Below are 21,763 nucleotides of genomic sequence, written 5' to 3' on the forward strand. Positions count from 1 at the left end.
TGGGGGGGGCAGCGGCCATCCACCCCCACACCTCTGGGCCTGGGCTCCCTGGGGCTCGCCCTTGGGGTATCCTCAGGGTCACACTCTGTAATTCCTTCTGTTGTCTTGATTTGCAGATAGTATTGAAGCCAGCCTTGAGGCTGCGTCCTCGCACACAGAGGCGGCCAGCGAGCTCCTGGCTGGAGCCAGCCGGCACCAAGTAAGTCAGTATGAGGGGACAGCACGGCTGGCCCGCGGCCCCCTCTGTCCTGTCTCCCTGGGAGGCCTAGGCCCTGCCCAGTACTTGGGAGGGGCACGTCCACAGGATCTTCTCTGAGTCAAGGGGGACTGGTGCAGGGGAGGGGAGAGAGAGGACTGCGGGGTCTGCACCCAGGGTGCTGTGCACCGCCGCCTGCTGTCTGCACCCCTGCTGAGGCTGGAGGGCACGGAACGGGTCATGAGTGTGAGCAGGACCACGTGGGGCATCTCACTGCCATGGATGCTGGGCACAGCCGTGGTTGCCCGGGAGCATACTCACCAACCTGCCTTTCCAGAAAGCTCTGTGGCTTCTCTTTTGCCCAGAAGGGCAAGCTGGGTCTGGTGGTGTCTGTCTCCTTCCTCTGACCCTCCTACTCCTGCACCAGCTGCCCAAGCACCTGTGTGGCTCAGGGCTGCCCCTGGCCTGGCTCTGGTCTGGAGGCTGGGGTGGGCCCTCCCTTCTTGGAGCCATCGGAACTTGGCTTGGGACAAGTTGGCTGGCTCAGGGAGTGAGAGCAAATATCAGGCCTTTATTTGCTTGCGATGGGGCTTAGAGCAGCCCTGGGGACTGACGGCTGGGCCTCCATGCTAACCCGCCGCCGCCGCCATGTGAGCACCTGATCAGGCCAGGTCCAGCTGGGAGGGAGGGATGGGCAGCCATCCTCCACTCACTCCTCACTCACTCACCAGCCCTCTGCTCCGTGCTGGGCTCTGACACACACAGATGGACACTGTAGAGCCTGTCTCTCCATGAGTGGGCATCCCAGGGGGAGGGTGGGATGGACGGTCTGGTCCAGTGAGAGGTGGGGCAGGGAGAGTTTCCTGGGAGAGTGCACGCTCTATCTTGAAGGCCAGGTAGTAGTTGTCCTGGTGGAAAGGACAGCGTGCTCAGAGGCCGAAGGAGGAACCACCCAGGCAAGGTCAGGAGTGTGAGCACTGTGTGGGGGCCGCGATGGGCAGGAGCAGGGCAGAGCGTTCCAGGGGATGATGCCCTCATTCCCTGGGGTCTCTGGGAAGTCAAAGCTGTGTTGGCTTTCCCTCTTCTCCATCAACGGCCCCCAGTATGAAAAGTCGGGGTGACGGAGGGTCAGCTGCACATGAGAGTGGGCGAATGCTGCACCGGGAGAAGAAACAGGCTGCGCCAAGGTCTCGTCTGCAGGATGGGAGCAGAGGCAGGCTGACGTCAACTCGGTGCTCACTGCCTGGCCCATGGCCCCTACCACCTTACAGCACACTGAGGGCAGCTAGGCCCTCCACCTGGGACCTCTCCGCCAAGCTTGGTCCTCCCGGAGTGGAAGGTACAGTTTGCAAATGACAAGCAAGACAGACTTGCCCGAAGCTCAGGGCCGGGCCTCTCTGGTGGGAACTCTTCCAAGTGGCGGGGCCTGCCGGTCACCCTCACCAACAGCCGCATCTTGAGAGGGAAGCAACAAGTCCACAGGGCGGCTGCCTCCATGAATATCCAGGGCCACCAGGTCGGAAGGATCGGCAGATGCCAGGAGCACAGAAGGAAGATGTGACAGTGAGGAAGAGGAGCAGCAGCAGGAGGAGGTGGAGGTTGCATGGGTGGCCACCTGTGTCCATGGACACCTCATCAGGCTCAGACCCCCTTCCCCTGTCCCATTGGACCCTGCCCACTATCACTACCCCATTTCCACTGCAAGGCAGTAACTCCTGTGCCATAGGTGAGGTGAGCGAGCTCAGACCCAGGAGGTAAGCCCACAGTTGCTGCCACATAGGAATGTCCTCGCACTCCTCTCCACCAGCATGTTGGGACGTGTCCAGCAAGACAGGACATGGCACAGCCCCATGTTTCGGGTCCAGTTTTTCCCTGGGAAGTTGGCCAGTGTATCCCCCACACCCTGACAGGAGGAAGGGTTAGACATCCCTACAGCCAGACACTGGGGATTGGAAGTCCAGAGGAGAGAAGGGTTTCCCAAAACTGCATGGCTGTCAAGAGGCAGAGCTGGGTTTGGACCCTAGGCTCTAGGATTTCATGTCCAGGGCTTTTCCTGCTGCCTTGGGGAAACTCTGGTACACCCTCTCAGCCTCCTAGAACATCCACTTGCTGGAGGAGTGGACCCAGAGATCCATGGATAGGTGCCTGGATGGATGGAAGGATGGATGATTGGGTGGGTGGGCAGAGGCGAGGGCAAATGGATGGGTGGATGGAGGATGCACAGATGGGTGGGTGGATGGAGGATGGATGGATGGATGGATGGATGGGTGGGTGGACAGAGGTGTGGATGGATGGGTGGACAGAGGCGTAGGTAAATGGTTGGGTGGATGGAGGGTGGACGGATGGGTAGATGGGTGGAGGATGGATGGATGGGTGGACAGAGGCATGGATGGATGGATGGATGGGTAGATAAGAGGCATAGGTAAATAGATGAGTGGATGGAGGATGGATGGATGGATGGATGGATGGACAGATGAGTATAAGGAAGGAGAATGAAAGGAAAAAGATGGATGGATGATGGATGAAGAAATTGATGGGCAGATAGATGAGTGGGTGGTATTGTGGATGAACAGATAGACAGGATAGTGGATAGACAGGGGCCAGCTGGATGGATGTGTGGACGGACGGCAGCATGGAGGCTGGGCACCGAGACTTTGCAGTTCCCAGGCTGAGGTTTGGACCTCGGTGTTACTGGAGAAAGACTCAACTTGTGAGTCCTCCTGTGTTCCTCGTGTGGGTGCTGCTGCCCACCACGGAGGGGCGTTGGGAGACCTAAGTAGCTCCATGTGCAGAGGGCCTCCCCATCCATCGCCTCTCTGCCCTTCCAGTGTATTGCCCCAGTCGTGGCTGCTGGAGGCTGACGTTTCCTGTCTCCCTCCACCAGCGGACGAGGAGGATGAGACCCCCAGCTGCCTCTGGCTACCCCTGCGGACCCTGGAAGGGCCGAGCCTGCCTGAACCTGACCCCTTGGACCTACGAGGAACTGTCCCTGCGCCTACCTCCTCGCCCTCCCCACCGGCGTCCCCAGCCTCCCCAGCCTCGGTGCCTCCTGCGGCTGCGTTCCCAGGGGCTCCTGGGCCCTCCCCACCCTCCACTGCACCACCCCCACCCCCTGGGAGGCCCGCGGGGGAGGCCTCCGAGTTTGAGCAGCGGTTGCTGGACTCCCATCGGCGACAGGGTGCCCTGCTCTCCCACTGGTCCCAGCAGCAGAGCGCACTGATGGCCCAGCAGAACCTGCTGCTGCAGAGGCTGGTGGAGCAGAGCCAGCGGCTGGCCGACGGCGTGGAGGCCCTCAACCGGACCCTCGAGAAGCTGGTGGAGGCCTGCCCAGGGCGGGGATCCTCGCCCCCTGTTGTGGATGGCACCCCTGCTGGCGGAGCGGCCTGTGGGCCCACCAGAGGCTCCCAGAGCAGCCCCCAGGGCCCTCACCCAGGCCTGGAGGTCTTCTCAGGGATGATCCTGAAGGTGGAGGAGGAGGTCTAGGGTCTGGCCCCCAGAGGACTGCACACAGCAGGGACTCCAGCCCTTCTGGGAGGTGGGCTGGGCGACAGCCGGGCAGAGTTGGGGCCTCGACGGAGCCATCGAGGACAAAGGACACCCTCATAGGCATTGTCTGTGGGGCTCGTGACATGCAGGGAAAGGCTCTGGGGCCGGTCTGTGGGTCCTGGGCAGAAGTTACTCAGGGACGTTGTGGCTGGAGGAGGCGGACGGGCGCTGGCTGAGCCCAGCCTCCGCTCCCCATCCCGTGCTCTCACCGGCTGCACTGAGTGCCTTGGAGGCCAGCGCCGGCACCTCCCTGTGGCCACATGCCTGGGGTGCCCCCCGGAAGCCACCTCCTCCTGCTCCTCCTGGATGTGTGGGGTCTGCGGGCTGGGCTCCGGCACTTTCCTCGATTCTGCCAAGGGCACCATGTCTCGTGGGCCTGCAGTCATTTCTCGCAGTTTAGATCTGTGATGTGGTAGACACATGGAGGCATATGTGTGACTTGGTACTGTATGGGGGGATGCCATTTTGTATCTCCTGATTTTCTTGCAAAAAAATTATTTTTCTTATATAAGCATAAAATAATGAAAAAGTCAGGAACCGTAATGATGATGCTTGCCAACAAACGAGACGGAGTCCAGTCCTGTTCTCGCAGATGGGCTGCGCCTCTGTGCTCAGCCCTGGCAGGGAGCCCCGAGCACTTGCTGGGTTTTCAGATCTGCTCCCTCTGCGACCTCCTGTGCCCCTTGTGGGGTCCCTCAGGGAGCTGGTGTTCCCCCCCAGCTGTCACACAGCGGCAGCCACACAGCTCGGGAGACTGTTGGGGGCCAGCAGGAGAGGACAGGGCTCCCCGAACTCCAGGGCCTCGCCGGTCCTGGGCCTTGTGCCCTCTGCCCGTCTCCCCTTAACCTCCTTCTGGCTGCTGTGGATAAAAGCCTTCTCCAGAAGCAGGAGCCCGAAGTATTGGTGTGGGCGGGACGGTGTGCTGGTTCCCGGGCACCAGGGAAGCCCAGCACTGAAGAGAGCCAAGACCAGTGTCTCAGGCACATGGGGTGGGACCCTCCTCTGGTTTTCCGGGTTCACCATGGACCAGCAGCGTGTCAGTAACTTTGCCTATGGAAGAGAGCCTAAACTCTTCAGCCATTCACCCAGCTGCTCCCTGCGACCTGGCCCTGCCACCCTCCCAGCCTCCTCTCCCTCTGTGGGGAAAAATGGTGCCATTTGCTTTCCATGGCAGCCTTACTCACATGGCTCTGCCCTGGAAAGCCTTCCTTCTACTCTAGAACCTCAGTTCCATCTCCATGCCAACTCCAAGCCTCATTAATCTTCATTCGGGTGGAAGGGATGGACTCTTCTTGTCCACTCAAAGATGCCCACTAGGTTGGCATTCCCTACTGGCTACGAACACTGCTTCCTCGTGATACAGTCTGATGCCTTCTCCAGTCTCAGACTGAGCCCTGAGCCAGTTACTCGCTGAGCCCTGAGCCTGGTCACACTCTGGGCCCTGAGCCTAGTCACGCGCTGAGCCCTGACCCTGGTCACATGCTGAGCCCTGACCCTGGTCACACTCTGAGCCCTGAGCCCAGTCACATGCTGAGCCCTGACCTTGGTTACACGCTGAGCCCCGATCCCTAGTCACACTCTGAGCCCTGACCCTGGCCACACACTGAGCTCTGATCCTTGTCAGACTCCGGACCCTGAGCCTGGTCACACACTGGGCCCTGATATCAGTCACACTCTGAGCCCTGATCCCAGTCACACTCTGAGCCTTCATCCTAGTTATACTCTGGGCCCTGATCCTGGTTACCCTGAGCCCTGACCCCGGTTATTTCCATAATACCTATCATGAGCCTCCTTTGGCCCTGGCCCCATACTAAATGCTGAAGATGCATAAGTGACCAAGGCAGACCAGAAGCCTTTCCTCCCAGAGCTCATGGTCAGCTGTAGAAAACAATACTAAGCAAGTAAATACATATTGGGTAAATGTTTTCTGTATATAAGTTAAAACTAGATTTGGCTGTATCTTACAGAAAACCCAGATGGCATGTTTTGGGGAAAACAGGCGTGATGACTTTACTTAGAAGCTATCTGTGCTTGGTGATCCCCACGTGGCCTGCGGACTCTTCTCCATCATGTGCTTGTGGTCCAGGATGGCTGCAGGACTCCCACCACTGCACTCACGTTCCAAGTGGCAGGAGGGAGAGGAGGGATTAAGAAAGCATGTCTACTCCCTTTAAGGATGCCTCTGCTTGCATCTCATCCCATTGGCTGGCAGTTGAAACGGGCGGCCAGCAGCCCAGCACGGTGGGACCTAGTGCCCCGGAAGGCAGGGGGTGGCCATGCTAGTGAAGGCCTGTGGGCAGAGGCCCTAGAGACGACATGGCAGATGTCAGTGAGGCCCAGAGAGCAGGTGGGAGGGAAGGGCGGGCAGAGACTGAGGGCTCAGCTTGGGGAAAAGCAGCTTCTACACCCTGCTGCAGTCTTAAGAGTCAGGGCCTGAGAGGTGGTGCCTCCAGGTCTGTCTGCCTCCGAGGCCCCGGGGCCCCCTTCGGCCTCTGTGGCTGGAGCCCTGTGCTGCAGATGGCCTGGGGAGGAGCACGACGGGGACAGCGGGTGCCTGTCAGCAGGCCATGGGTCGGGGTGCACAAGGAGGCCAGACAGCGCCTCAGGGAGAACAGAGCCCCTGGCTGGCCTTGGGGGTGGGGGTGCTCATGCATGGAGGGGAACCCAGGTGGTTCCAGGGTGCTGTCCTCACACCTGGGTCTCTGGAAGCTCCTCTTGGGGATGCACCAGGGGAGCCTGAAGAGCCTCCAGGAAGGGTGCTGTGGTCTTGGGTTAAACAGGAGCCAGTCAGAGTGTCCTAGGAAGGAAAGTCTTGGGGAGCATGTGAAGGAGGCAGCAAGAGGACGGCCACCCCTCCCAGATGGGACTGCAGCGGGGGTCAGCCCTGGCCGCCAGCCTCAGAGCCTGTCCTGCTTGGACACTCTCCCCAGCAGCACAGCCTCTGAAGGGATGCGAGCAGGTGGGGGGTGAGCCAAGGTTGGGGTCCCGTACCAGGTGCCCGTGGGCCCAGCAGTGGGGTGCCCCGGAGCAAGTGTGTAAGTGGGCTGTCCCAGCACGGGGGTCCCTGGGGCTGTGGGGCCCGAGGAGGGAAGGGGTGTAAAGGGGAACAGGGCTCTGAGGACCCTGCGTGGGAGGAGGGGGATGGGGCAGCGAGAGAAGGCAGGAGCAGTCCCGTGGAGGAGGAGAGCCCGTGAAGGCTGCAGTGACAGATGCCAGGGGAGGGTTCCAAAAGGGCCCGGTGGGGCAGAGAAGAACCGGTCCGGACGTGGGGCATCTAGAAGGTGTCGGTGGCCGTGACGGGAGACGGTGTGTGGCTTGCCTGTAGGGCCGCCGGCGGTGTGTCCAGAGGCTGGAGGGCAGGGGGCTGGAGGACGCTGCAGGTCACCTCAGTGCTCCCTGTACCGATGGCAAACCTGAGAATCCGGGGTGCACTGTGGCTGCAGGGGTGACGCCTGAGGCAGGCCTGGAGCCCGCGTCAGGACTGCAGGCGCCCGCCCTGTCCCCTCGTGGTGCTGCCTTACCAGGCGAGGGAGCCTCGTGCATCTCACCCTGGAGCAGCTGCGGGACACGCACCGGCTCTCGGGCTACAGAGCAGTGTGACCTGGAAACCCACCCTTTAACGGGCTTTGCTGCCTTACAAAGAAGCAAAGGAACTGGTCTTGTTCCCTGCCCACCATCACCTCCCCCGCTGCCCGAGGCGGAAGCAAGTTCAGGGCTGATCTGAGATCCCAGACCTGCAAAGGCCCTTCACGGAGCGAAGGGGCCAGTCGGGCCTTTGGGTGGCCCACAGAATGAGGGGCCCATGTGCCCCCACGTTCGGAGACCATGCAGTACGTCACGGGGCCACGGAATGGAAAGCCGAGGAAGCAGGAGCAGTTGCAGAGATAACAAAACAGGCCCCGTTATGGGTCCAACTGTGTCCCCAAACCGATGCGCTGAGTCCTCACCCCAGGGCCTCAGAGGGTGACCGTGCTTGGAGATGGGTCTTTGCGGAGGTGATTAGGACAAAGGAGGTCACTGGAGGCCCCGATCCACCGGTGTCCTTACGAGGGGAGAGCAGGACGCAGACACGCACCGGGGGATGACCACGTGAGGACATGGGCAGGGGACAGTCATCCGCACGCCAGCAGAGGGGCCTCGGGCACCAGCCCTGCCCACGCCTGGGTCCCGGACTCGGACTCGCAGCTGCCAGAGCCGGGAGGAAAGCCGTTTCTGCGGTCTCGGGCGCCCAAACTGTGTTCGCTGAGGCGCCGAGCTGGCTGACGCAGGCCCTGGAGGAATGCGGCTACTGGAATTCGTCAGACTCACGACATGGGTAGTTCCTAAGAAATACTTTAAAATAAGATGAAGTCACAACAATGAACAATAAGAGGAGACTATCAAAAGTGACCAAGTGTGTCTGAAAAAGACCACCTCTAACTTTTAGAAATGAAGAGCTCCGTGGACGGCCACGAGCCTGGGCATCTGGTGGCAGAGGAAGTGACGAACGGCGAGCGGAGGGACGCCCGGAGCGGCTGCCGCGTCGCAGAGCGCCAAGCCGGCGGAGCCCGGCAGAGATGAAGAGGCAGAGCGCGGCCGCTGGGACCCAGAGGCCGGAGTCTGACGTGGGCCAGCCAGGGGCAGGGGCTGCAGGGACACCGCGCGGCAGAAATGCGACAGCTGCTCTCCCGGCCACGTGGGGAGAAGCCACGGAGTGCCACGGGAGGGGATCTTGTCCTTGTGGAAAGGAGGAGCGCAACAAGTGTACTTGCTGCCCGAGTCGCGCAACAACGAGGGAAACTGCAGCGCGGTGAGACCGTGTCCGTAAAGTGTTCCGAAAATAACCGTGAGCGTAGAGTCATGGTTCCACGAAACGTCAAGGACAAAGACAAATGCAGGCTCTTCCACGTCAGCGAGAACCCGGTGGGCTCACCAGGAGGAGGCGCTCCCTAGCGGACCGTCTGAAGGACGGACGGCAAGACGGAGGAGGCGACGCTGGAAGGATGGGGGGGCAAGAAATTGGTAAGTGTGGAGGCAGATCCAACAAATGACTATGTGAAATAATGAAGTGATTTTGTAATAAAGTAATAATTATGACTATAGTGTCTAATTTGTGGGGTGAAATCTTTGGAAAGCACAGACCGACAACCGGACAGGGATAGTATATTAGTTGGGAAGAGTTGCTAAAGTAATCTCATATTGTTTGTAGGGAAGTTAAATATGGATTAATTTTAGCTTCTGTTAATATTTATACACGGTAAAAATTCAAGGGCTCCTTCATCAAAATTAAAAACTTATGCTCTGCAAAAGGCCCTGAGAAGACATTGGGAAGACAAGTTATTCACGGACAGAAACAGAGGACTTGTATCCTGTATATGTAAAGAGTTCTCTAAATTCAAAAGTAAGAAAACAAACAATTCAGTGAGAAAATGGGCAAAAGATTTGAGCATTTACCAAAGAAGATTTACGATGGCCCCATGAGCATCTGAAAAGATGTTCAGCACCACTAACTGTTAGAGAAATGCAAAGAAAAACTAATGAGGTCCTGCCACACACCTGCCCCAGAGGCAGAAGGGGGAGACGCAGGGACGCGGGGGGCCTGGGCTGTCTGGGCACTGCCCGCGGGACGGCCGCTCTGGAAGCCGGTTCAGTAGTGTCTTAAACATACTGCCCAACAACTGTGCTCCTCGGTGTTTATCCTAGAGAATTAAAAAGTCACGTTCACACAAAAACCCGTGCACGGGTGTCCACAGCATCTATGTTCGTAAGAGTCTCAGACTGGAAACACCATGGAAGCGTAGCGTCTCTGCGCGGTGTGGTACGGCGCTCGGGCTCTGAGCGGACTGGCCAGGCTCGGGGTCACCCACCGTGTGAGTCCCCGCATAGAACGTGGTCAGAGCGGTGGCTCTCTGGCCATGGTGGAGGGACGGGAGCCTTGGTGGCCAGGGCACGGCTGCAGGGGGGCCATGGGGCCGTGGTGCGTAGCCAGATCATAGGACCAGTGAAAAGCGCAATGAGATCTGAGGCAGGGGTCACCTCTGAATCAGGAGTGTTAGGGGATCGAACTTCCAAACTAGTAAAAATCGAATGAGAACACAATTAAACAAACACAAATCCTTATTAAACAAAAAGGGAAAAGAAAAAAAAAAAGGAAACAAAACTCACGTGGAAGGAGAAGCAAATGGAAAACGGGAAATCATGCCCAGTTGACACACCTCTGCACGTGGGTTCGGAGCCCGTCCGACGCAAGGATGGTCCGATTGCAGGAGGACAGGGACCAGGTGAAGATCCCCACGCGCCCACACAAACCCTGCAGCTGGCAGACCTGGCTTCAGGCAGAACGGACGTTAGGACACACATATTCGTAAACATGAGTGAAGTAACACAATGAAATGTGATGAAGAGAATTATTCTGTGACAGGTTCCACTCATCAGGAAAATGAGGACCCTGCATACACCTGGATTTGCCTGATAAGATCCCTCTGCCAGGGGGAGCCCAGTGCCGCGGGGGGTGCTCTGCGGGGGGCTCAGGGCTTAGTGAAGAGAGGGTGCAGGGCCTCGCCGACTCACAGGAGCCGGACCAGCAGGGAGCAGTTCGCTGTCCTCAGGTGCGCCCGGGACATGCACGCCGTCAAGTGTCAGCAAACTTCAGAGCCTCAGTAATGCATAACACACGGCGATTTTTGGAAAATGCAGTTAGAGAAATGCAATTGTTGGTGTAAGTAGTAAAAGAAAAATAAGTTTTTTGTATGTTTGGAAATCTAAAAAGACTTCTAAATAACTGAGAGGTCAAAGAAGAAACCATTAATGGGTGTGCAAACTGCTGGATGTGTGAAAAAGACACAAGTGAATAATAATACCGCACGGCGTATGGAACTGTGGGGGGGCCTTCGGAGGGCATCCGTGGCCTTAGGCCTCTGCCGCAAACGAGGCAGGCAGAGTTGCTGCAGAAAGGTATGAGGCAGAGATGAGTGCCGGTGGCAGGAGGACGCGTGGACCCCGGGAAGCCGGAAGGGAGGACAATGGAGACGGGCGCACATCGAGTGGGTCACAGCAGAGTCTCCCGAAGCCAGAAGCTGGTTCTTCGGAAAGACCAGAAAAGTAGACAAGCCAGGAGGGCAGGAGCCGAAATTCCAAAATAAGAGAATTCCATGAATGATTTGATGCCAACACAGTAGAAAATAGGTTCCTGGAGAAGTACGCCGAGGGACAGCCATGCGGCCTCTTACGTGTCCCCCCGCTGACCTTCAAGGAAGAGGTCCGGCCTCTACAGACTCTTCTAGAGAGCAGAAAAAGAGGGGGGTTCCCAAATTCCTGATCCTCAGAGACGGCCATGTGGCCGAGGAGCACGCGGATGCAGTAATCCCGGATGCAGCGTTGGGCACGCTGCGCCGCGGGACCTGCCTTTGCGGAGCTTGTACGGGACGACACGTGCGTGCATGCATGGGGCTGTTCGCCATGAGGACCCGGCCGATGAAATCACTGCGTTGTGGAACCCTGACCCGCCCGGCGGCCCTCTCCCCGGCCCTCGCCCCAGGAGCCCCGCGGCCAGCAGGCCGACCAGCACGGCGCGCTCCGTCAGTGCGGCCTTCTCCGTCCTGCCCCTCCCTCCCGCCCGCCCTCCTCCTGTCCTCTGCTTCCTGTGGCAGAGGGGATTCCCCTGATCCGTCCCCCCTGCGGCCGACACCCCCGTGGGGACTTGTCTTCTGGGGCGCTCTCTCTCCCAAGTGGGACGCAAGCTCCATGAGGCAGAGCTCTGGCTGCATCCCTGCCTGGAGCCTAGGACAGAGCCCAGCATGCAGTAGGTGCTCAGTAAAAGCCCTCCCGGGCTTCTGTCCAGGAATTGGGGGGGAGGGGACTTTGCAGGCACCTCTGCAGGCAAGGCTAGGGCTGGTCCTTTGTGCAGGTGACGTTAGGAGATGTACAACTAAGGTCTCGGTTGGGGCCGGGCCTGTGGTCAGAGGGCAGCCTGAGGAGCTTGGGTTCTGAGCTAATCCACATCCAGCAAAGGGCAGGCCTAGCTAAGAACCCCGCTGGTCACCCTGGCCCGGCCCCTGGCTGATGCACCAGAGAGGGCTGAGGGCCCGGCCCACCCAGCCCCAGCTGGCCTCGCTGCCCCTTAATTTTTTCCTCCTCCCTCCCTCCTCTCCCCTCCTCCCTCCTCTCCCCTCCCCTCCCCTCCCCTCCCCTCCTCCCTCCCTCTCCTCTCCTCATCGCTGCCTTCCTCCTCTCTCTCCCCCACTCCTCCTTTTTTCCTTCAGAAGTCAGTGGAGCTTCCCAGGTGCTCAGGCTCTGGGCTAGTTTTCCCATGACCGTGACTTGACCTTTTCCATTTTCTTCTCTGTAAAATTAGGGGTTTGGATCTGGTCAGAATCTGATACTTTTACTGGGTGCCCGCCAGCCGTCAGGGTCCAGGTTCAAGCTGTCCAGGCCTGAGGAGGCACTTATCCCTGGGCCCTGGTGGGGGGAGAGTCAACCGGCCTGCCTCTGCCACCCCCATGACCCAGCCCCAGGGCACCCCAGGGGAGGCTGTGGGGGCTCTCTTCCTGGCATTCTCCGGGACAGGGTGTTTAACCACGGCAGCCCAGAGGGCCTGTTGGAGCCTGCTGCGGGGGGGAGGGGAGTGTTGGGGGCAGGGAGGGGAGGCTGCCTTTTAATTTGGAGGCTGAGCAGGTTAAATAAGCAGCAATCGGATTTTGTTGAGGCCTGAGTGTGTGTGATGTCCCTGGGTGCAGAGAACGTGGGACAATCTCATTTTCGTGATCAGATTGTTATAGATTCCCTCCTCCATCTGCTGAGAAATGTAAATGCGAATTGTGTTCTGGGTGCCGTGGGGGACAGCTGGTGGGGATGTGGGGGGTGGGGAGGGGTGACCCTGCGTGCACTTGGGCCTCAGGCCCGGGGCCCCAGAGTCTTGCCCTTTCCCGTCCACAGCGGCTCCACGCAGCATTGCCGGCCCCACCAGCCCTGCTCTGAATGAGTGCCGGGCAGGAAAATAACCCTAGGCAGAGATTTAAATCAATCTGCCCAGTGTTTGATAAATACCCCACACATAGCCCCTGCGGGCCAGAGCTGCCGACCTCCTCCTGCCTGGCGGCGGGCGCTGCTTGCCAGAGCGTGGCAGGGGGAGCCCGGCGAGGGCTGGGGGCTGCTTTCCTCCCTGCATCAGTGGGAAGCAGTCGGACAATGTCCCTCTTCCATTCCTGGAGCCCCCTCGTTGGATGTGCCCCCAACAAGCCCCTGCACCCCACTCAGCCCCCCACCTACCTGCCCCACAGTATCCTTGGCTACTCGGAGCAGCTTGAGGCCTGAGTTCATTATGACTTTGGGGGTGGCCCCGCTCATCTGAGCCTGCGTGCTGCATCCAGGACTTCGGGGACCTGGGGTGACACACCTGGTCTCTGGGCTGGCAGTGGCAGCATCCTCAGGTCGGGACCTGGGGAGCCTGTAGGCACACAGGAAGGTGTGTGCGGGCCCTGGGGCCAGGCTCCAGGCCGCTGCGGCCGCTCTGGGCTGCAGCGAACTCCTGCAGGGGGCTGTCCCCAAGCCTGATGGAGGAAAGGCATATCTGTGTGGCCCTCCGGCCCCCCCAGGCAGAGGCCGCATTACCCTTTCTTGATCCATGAAGAAGTCCTGCTCAGATGGAGAACAGGGCTGGTCCTTGGGAATGGCAGTGGATCCCGGAGTGCTGCCCCCTCCCCGTGGTCTTGCTGTGCTCTTCCGGCAAATGGGCGCTCATCTTGGGCTCTGGGAGGGCCAGCAGGGCGCTGGCAAACGGGCTGTGGGAGGGGCGGCTTGGGGCAGCCAGCCAGCCTGGCCACCGTGTTCCTGTTTTATGGGCCAAGGTCAGGGGGTGCCCTTGAGGCCCAGAAGAAACTGCCAGAGAGGGTGGCTGAATTAAATGCCAGCACTGTGAGCCAGACAAGGGTAGAGGATAAATCAGCATGGTTTAGATTGACTTGGAAAATCCTCCCAAAGGAGGGCAACGGAATTAAGGGATGTAGGGAGCTGGGCATGGGGGCAGAAGGAAGGCAGTGTGCCTGGGGCTCGACCTCCAGCCTCTGAGCTGTCCACCCACCCCACCATGAAGGGAGGGAAGAGCGTGGCCGCGTCTCACAATCGACCCAGACAGACCCTTGTCCAGAGTGTATCTCCAGAGAGACCCAGGCCCTGTTCCCAAGTGCCTCTGGAAACTCACTCGGGGGGGCAGCCTCCAGGGCCCCTTCTAGCCCAGCTTCTTCCCAGCCCAACAGCCTCGAGTCCCAGATTGAGTTTTGGAGAGCTGTACCAGCAGGAAAGCTGCCCAGCATTCCTGAGCCCTGGCCAAAGGGCAGGCAGATGTGAGGGATGGGGCTGGAAGATGGTGGCTGGAGGAGGGAGGAGACCCCCAGAGGCTCTTCAGCTGGGCAGGAGGCGGCTGGCCTGTCCCTGGAAGCAGCACCTGGCATCCTGCCCAGCCCAGGTGTTTAGATGCATTAGGCCTGCTGTCAAGGAAGCCGTAGGCTCACAAAACACCTGCCCATGCAAGGTGGTCCCCCTCAGCCTCTCCCCTGCAGGGGAACTCAGCCTCCCACCCTGCCCCAGTCCAACTTTGCGTGCTTCCGCTGGGAGGGCCGTGGGAAGAGACCTAGTTCCTCTAGAGAGAGGAGGTTCCCTGTCTAAGATCACCCCTGAGTGGGGAATTGCCTCCTTTAGAGGGGTGATGAGGGGACATAACCCCACAGCAGGGTGATTGGGGGTGGTGCACGCGTGGGAAGGTCCCATTCAAGACAGAAACAATGCAGTTTTTAAGTGATGGGGAATCTGGGCTTATTTTCAGCAGCTGTATGCAAATTACATGCAAATGAACCTATTTTCCTTCCAGTACCTGTGGCCCAGAGCAACCATGTTCTAGAGACCCAGAGTTAGCCCAGCATCTTATCTCATTCACAGCAAGAATCCCCTTCTCCAGAAACTGTACTGCGTAGGGGCAGCCACTGCTATTTATTTAACAGATGAGGATGGTCCCTTGGGTCAGACAGTTCTAATTCCAACCCTGTGAATGACTACTTGTGTGTGACCTTGAGCACATTGCTTAAGCTCTCTGCTTCTCATATTCCTTTTTTGTAAAATACATATCAGTAATGTGAAGCACATAGCACAGTGACTTGTGATGATGGTGGCGATGATGATTATGATGGTGGTGGTGATGGTGGTGAGGATGGTGGTGATGGTGATGGTGGTGGTGATGAAGGTGATGATGGTGATGATGGTGGTAGTGGTGATAATGATGGTGATGATGGTGATGGTGATGGTGGTGATGGTGATGGTGATGGTGACAGTGGTGAGGATGGTGATGATAGTGATGATGATGGTGATGGTGGTGGTGATGGTGATGATGATGGTGATGGTGGTGGTGATGATGGTGATGATGGTGGTGGTGATGGTGGTGATGGTGGTGGTGGTGATGGTGATGATAGTGATGGTGGTGGTGGTGATGGTCTTGGTGATGATGGTGATGGTGGTGATGGTGATGGTGGTGGTCGTGATGGTCTTGGTGATGATGGTGGTGGTGATGGTGGTGGTGGTGATGGTGGTGGTGGTGATGGTGATGATGGTGATGGTGGTGGTGGTGATGGTCTTGGTGATGGTGGTGATGGTGATGGTGGTGGTCATGATGGTCTTGGTGATGATGGTGGTGATGGTGGTGATGATGATGGTGCTGGTGGTGATGATGGTAGTGATGGTGATGATGATGATGGTGGTGATGGTGATGATGGTCTTGGTGATGATGATGGTGCTGGTGGTGCTGGTGGTGATGGTGGTGATAATGAGTCTTCTATACCAGGCATGGTACAAAGCACTGGAAAAATGGGAGAAAAGATATCTTTGTCTTTGAGATGCTCACATCTTATTCAGAGGCCTCCCCGGTGTGAGGCCATTGTCCCAACCTGTGTCCCTACCCTCCAAGCACTGGAGGCCTTGGTCCCTAAGAGCTCCATTATTCACCCTCCCTCCACTGTCACCTCTCCTGTCAGTGGGGACAGTGGCTGCCTTTTCCAGAGCTCCTGCCATGTCAAGAAGGCCACCCCAGGCAGGTGGGCAACACAGGGGAGGCTGAGACGTGGTCCTGGCTCTGGAAGTGCCACCATTCTTGGCCACATGGCCTAGCATGCAGGACCAGACTCCATCCTGCTCTCCACTTGGGCTGCAGCCCTGCTGGGTCTGTGCCTTCCTCTGAACATCAGAGCCCCCACCCCACTGTCTCCATGTTAGGGTCCTGCCTCCCAGCTGGCCTCCAGCTCCTCTAGGGAAGGCACAGTCCTGCCCCTCCCAGCCATTCTGGGGGTCAGCACAGGGCTGAGTGCAGAGTGAGAGTGGAGGACATGCCAGAGGGCCTTGCTTGGCCTTCTCAGAGCTTCCCATGGGGCAGTGCCGGCGATGGAGAGCATGGGGCACCGAGCTACAGTACCGGGAGCTCCTGGAGTGTGGCACCGTCCCTTCCCCCACTCTTGGGCCAACATGCCCTCCACGATGGGTTGTAGTCTACCCGTTTTGTAGATGTGGGACTGAAACTCGAGAAAGGCTTGCATTTGCCTTCAATCATGCACCTGGCAAGTGGAGGAGCAGAATCTGAACCAGGTGTCTGAAGGCCAGGCTCTCCCGGATCCCTCAGAACCTCCGAGGGAGCCAGGCAGGAGAGGGCAGGTGCTCTACCAGCAGCTGGGGAGAGCCCGAGAAGACGGCCAGGGAGAAACGGTGCAGACAGCCCCATGGGGCCGCCCCACCCCCACCCGCCGTGCACAGATGGGGATTCTGAGCTTTCTGGAAGCTCAGGGAATAGTTAGTCTGATCGTCTCCTCGAGCTGGTAGAGGCAGGCTGGAGAGCGGGGCTGGGCTTGACAGGGCACGGCAGCTTCCTTTGGGGACGATGGGGGCTGGCTGGTCAGCTAGGCTTGCGGGGGGGATGGAAGAGAGGGGAGGGCCTGTGTGCCAGGCCGCATAGCGGGGCGCCGGGGAAGCCAGCACCGCCGAGCCTGGAGCAGGGTGAGTCCAGCTGGCTGAGCCCTGCCGTCTGCGGACGACACAGGTTGGGTTTCATTGAAACACCTCAGCGCTGCCAGGCCTACTACGGGACCAGGGCCCACGGCTCTGCTGCTCTTTCTGCCAAGAAAGGAGGGAAAAGAGACACAGAATTGTCTTGCTCGCTCAGCAAAAAGCCAGGAATATCTGCATGAAATCATTCCTGTCTTCTGGAAAAGGCTGGGCTCTTCCTGGAGCAGCCCTGGGTCTGAAGGGGGCTGGAGGTGGCAGGAACGAGGAGCCGTCCACGTCCTGGCCTCCCACCTGCCCCGCTGTGAATGTGACGGCTGCGTCCTCACTGCGTCCCCGAGCCAGGTCACATCCAGGCAGGGCGGCTGCCCGTTTGTGCAGCTTCAGAGCCCCTTCTGCGACTGAGTCCCTACCAGCCATGCCTGCCCAGTCCAGCTCTGTAAAATGCCACCTGCCCTGGGGGGAGCTACATCTGGTCTGATGCCAGTTGGTGTGAGCCACTGAATGCTGTCTTTCTGGGGCAGAGGGGGGCTCGTGTGCAGCTCTGCACGTCCTCGTAGTCCTCGTACCTGGGCAGGACCTGATGGAGAGCAAGCCTGTCCCCATGTCGCTCAGCCGAGCCTCACACCTGTCCTAGGTGGGAGGCAGGGCAGGAAGCAATGTGCCCATCCTGCAGATAAAGCAGCCGAGGAGCAGGGAGGTTAGGAGACACGCCCAGGGCAAGGCGGAGCCAGGGTGGGCACTCGGTGCCAAGGCTCCCCCAGGCCAGCCTCCAGACCATTGCATTCAGGAGTGGCGAGGGCAGTGACGGCCATCGGGAAACCAGGGCGCCCCAGTGTCCCCGAGAGCTCACGGCCAGGGAAGAAGCAAGGCTTGGAAATGGCCTGGCCTGAGTCCTGGCTGAGTTAGTTACTTGCTGCAAGACTTTGATGGAACTAAGTCCCGTCTCCGAGCCGTCCTTCCTCATCTGGAAATACCTCCCTCCTGGGCTTGGGGGCTGTGAAGTGACACTGAGCAGGTAGCTGCCGGTCGGGAGCCCGGGCTGGGGCAGGATCCCAGCCCCACGTACAGCTGAGGAGAAGAGGCCCAGAAAGGCACAGCCACTTGGCCTGGGTCACACAGCCAGTTGGTGGCACAGCCTGGCCCTTCCTCCCACCTGCTCCGATGCATTATTAATCTGGCCCTCCTTAGGAAGATGTATCAGGTGTCTGTTTACCCCTTGACAGCAGGAAGGGAGAACAACAAACTTAAACCAAATAAACCGCCCAGACGTCAAACAAGCTTTCTCTCAAAGTGCGTGCTCTGCAGCTAGAACGCGGTGCCTGGCCCGCCGAGGAGCTACGGAGGATGTGACCTGCTCCCCGAATGAGCCACGGGCGCGTCTCCAGGGCGGGAGCACTCCCGGGCCTGCTGGATGCTCTCAGAAAGCAGGGGCGCAGCATCGCCGCCGGGACGGACAGCTGCGTGCCTCGCCCTAAGTGGACGAACCGTGGCTGCCTGGAGCTGCTTGTGGGCCCATTCGTGGGGTGCGCGGGGACGTGGACCGGGCGGGCACGTGAGCGGGAGAGCCCGTACTGCGCTGCCTCCTTGTCCCTCAGAGTCAGGGGGGACCAGCTCTCCTTTAATGGTTGTGGCTTTTCAGGGGTTTGGTGTCTCCGTTCAGCCCCAGCTGGTGGAACCCCAGCTGCAAGAGAAGCCCCAGGAGTGGGTGTCGTGGATGAGGTCCCTGAAAACAAGGGGGTCAGACCTGCCCGAAGGCAGGGGGTGGGAAGCCTGGATCTGATGACAGTGACTTGGGCTCAATCCCCCATCCCTCATCTTCTGTGTGTTCGCGGGCCTCAGTATTCCCATCCTGGAAATGGGCTCTGGTCCACAGAAGGAGTTTCAGGACAGAGGTGAGGTGGGGCCACTGAGTCATCCTCCAGGGTCCCTGTGCCCTCCTTGGCCAGGCGCAGACCCCGGGCCTGGGGGAGCAGCAGGTCACCCTCGGCGCTCTGCGAGGGGCACCAGCGGGAAGGACCGTGAGTGAGGCTGTCGGTGTGGGGCTCTGCCCTTTCCCGAGTGACCCCTGCCCATCGTGAGGTCGGGAGCGCCCGGTGGCCGTCCGGTCTGGCTCTGCCCGCCTCACGTCTGTGAGCTCCTGGACTGCATCGACTGTGTTCTCCGCCCCTGCTACTTAGCTGCTTCTGGACCCCAACAAGGGCTCGTTAATGTCAACAAGACGGGTGAAAAGGTTCTCCAGGAAAAACAAAAGCCCAGGGACGCCTGCGATCCCAGGACTGTTAGACCACCCCACGTGCTTCGCCGGAGAGAGCCGCCCCCGGCTCGCCGACGAGGCCTGGACTGATGGCTGCTCTCCTTTCCTGTGGCCCGGCCGTGGGCTGCCCTCTTGGGGAGGGGCCTGGGATCTGGGATCAGCACGGATTGCACCTTGGCAGCCACCGCTCGGCACCTAGCACCCTGGGGGCTTTACCTTGCTTCTGCTTTGGGGGGAGGGGGGCACAGCACCTGGTGTTAGCCTGGTGAGGAGCTCCCCCGTGCCCCCTAATTTGCATCTCCCTTTAAAATGCTCTGTCCACTGGAGCTGGTGAGGACCAATGTGAAAATCCGAGGGGGTTGCTGGGCTGTGAGCGTGAGTGGTTCCTCGTGGATTCTGGGAGCTCAGGGCCCGCCTGCATTTGTGACTAGCGCACCCTCCCCCCCCGCCGAGCCGCTGGCCTCGGCACTCGTGGTCCCTGCGGACCAGAGCCTTGCTGTCCGCTCTGAAGAAGGGAGCAGGAAGCCCGAGGAGCCCACAGAGCGGGGCGGTGGCAGAACGTGTGTTAATTGGAGCTCGACCCCCGCCTCCCCGCATCCGCCTGTCAGGCATGTGGCTATAGTAACAAGGACCTCAAGGCTCATGGCTGGGCGTGTGTTCCGTATCCACAGCGGGATAGCAGGGGATTTGCTCCTGCGCTCTTACTCTGGGACCAGACTAGCGGGGCAGCACCCCCCCCCATCCTGCCAGGCTCCGGGCAGAGGGAGCAGGGCGGCGGACGAACCTCACGCAGGCTTTGCGAGCGTCTGCATGGAAGCAGTGAGTGTCTCCTGCTCTCGTGCCCTGACTGAAGCGATCCAGAGCCAGCCCTGCTGTGGCGGGGGAGCAGGAGGGCAGCGGGCATCCTGAACACTGTGCAACATCCACATCCCCACCGTCGCCCCCTAGCTCCACTGTGACCCCTCCATCCACCCCTGGCTTTCACCGTCCCCTCTTTTCCTGGCCTCTGCCAGACCCTGCCCACCGTGGGGGTCTGGGAACTCGCCAGTCCGCGCCTCCGTTCCCTGGACTCGGTTCTGGGGGAGGGGCAGCCTGCCACTGAGACAGGGAGGGGCCGCAGTCCCGTCCCGTCCCCCCAGCTGACCTCGGTGACCTTCCAGGTTTGGACACCCCTTCCGGGCCTGCTCTCCCAGCTCTCCCCGGCGGCTCAGTCCCACCCCGACAGGGCCTCAGCCCACTGCCCCCAATCCTAGATGTCCAGGATTTTCTTTCACATCTGGGCTGCCTTCTCCAACGACCTCCTTGTATCTCCCTGCCCTGGGGAGGTGTCAGCTGCGTCCCCCCATCTTCATCCCACTGTCAGGCCTCAGCTTCCATCTCAGGCCCCTGGATGAGCCCCCACCTCCTGCCCCCCCCCTCCAGCCCCTTGGGCGCCCAGGCTTGGGCTTTGTGGATGCACTGGGTCCAGGACTGGTGTCCGTGCTGGGCAAGGAGGAGAGAGCCGCAGGTGCAAGTCGCCGTCTGGCCGTAGCTGCTCCCGGCACCTGCGGGCACAGATGTGTGGCTGTGGAATTCCTGAAGGCTTGGTGGGCGGAGGGATGAGTGCGTGGTGTGGCCACTTTGGGCAGCTGTCCTTGGGACCTCCTTTGTGCTCCCCCTGTGTGCAGACAGCCCACGCTGTGCTGACGTGTAGCTGGTGGAGGGATTCACGATCAACCAGCTTCTGCCTTGTGTGGACACTATCTCACTGAATCCTCGGGGAGCCCGGGGATGGCCCAGTCTGTGGGTGAAGACAGGGCCAACACTCAGCATGGCTAAGGGGCTTTCTCCAAATTACACTTGATTGGAACCCTTCTGCTGGACCCTAGGCCGAGGGCTTGGTCCGGCCTTCCTCCTCTGGCAGAAGCCAGGACTGTGCCCAGAGGCATCTGGGGGAGGTGGAGGGGAGGAGACAGCCTGCCGGGCACGTGCTGGGCAGAGGTTTGGAAGCTGGCTGTTGGTTCCTGCTCTGGGGGCGGGCTGGGGCTGGGGCAGGGGGATCCAGCTGCTGGAGCATCTTTGGTTTGGCTCAAGAGAAAGGGGACCCCAGACCATCTGCACAGCACGAAGTTTGTGAGGGCCTCTGGTGGGGAGGACAGCCCTGCTGTCTTTGGGGGTCCACCTTGGTGGGGAGTGTGGGCTGTGGGGGAGGGAGGCCGGCCCTCTGCAGCGCTGGCCAGCGAGCATGGGCCTCACGTGGCCTTGACAAGCAGATGTGCCTTCTGGGACCTTTATGGGATGAGTCTTTGGAACCTGAGGGTCGGGGAATCTCATGCTGGGATGTCAGGATCTTAACATTGGGCTGGGAGGTGGCATCATCGGATGACGAGAATCGTGAATTTAGTGCGTTAGAATCTTGGAGCAGGGGACTTTAGAATCACGTTCACACACAGGGAAGGTTGCCGTGATGGCCAAAGCCATGTATGGATGAAACCCTCGCAGTTGTCAGTGTCATTTTTATGGTCTTTTTTGCAGTATGTTATGTGATAGACAACGTACACGTTACAGGTTTGCCATGGACGGTGTGACATGATGAGCCTGCGTCCTGCATCCCCTAACCGGACACCCCACTTCATCCCTCCACTCTCACCCCCACAAGCTCTCCCTAAAGTCCGTGTTTGTGATTCCCTGGCTTTTACCTCCTTTAAACTAGTTTTGTATTATTTTAAACAGACAGTGTTGGTAAAAGGTGTTGATGGCCAAACAATGGATTG

At 59.5% G+C, this 21,763-nt stretch overlaps 1 protein-coding gene across 3 annotated transcripts in view; it reads left to right on the forward strand.

Moving 5' to 3' along the window:
- TSNARE1 (t-SNARE domain containing 1) overlaps positions 1-21,763 on the forward strand; it is a 143,286-nt gene that overhangs the window by 89,667 nt on the left and 31,856 nt on the right. The window contains exons 13-15 of one of the 3 annotated variants that reach the window (XM_078071930.1): positions 117-199; positions 1,397-1,535; positions 3,081-4,275. In XM_078071930.1, coding sequence (XP_077928056.1) covers positions 117-199; positions 1,397-1,535; positions 3,081-3,679 — 821 coding nt within the window. In that variant the 3' untranslated portion in view covers positions 3,680-4,275. Of the gene's footprint in view, positions 1-116; positions 200-1,396; positions 1,536-3,080; positions 4,276-21,763 lie in introns of those variants that run through there. The other 2 variants (XM_036112755.2, XM_036112741.2) reach the window with 2 other exon arrangements.

Source organism: Halichoerus grypus, chromosome 5 (assembly GCF_964656455.1).
Source record: "Halichoerus grypus chromosome 5, mHalGry1.hap1.1, whole genome shotgun sequence".
Classification (NCBI taxonomy): domain Eukaryota; kingdom Metazoa; phylum Chordata; class Mammalia; order Carnivora; family Phocidae; genus Halichoerus; species Halichoerus grypus.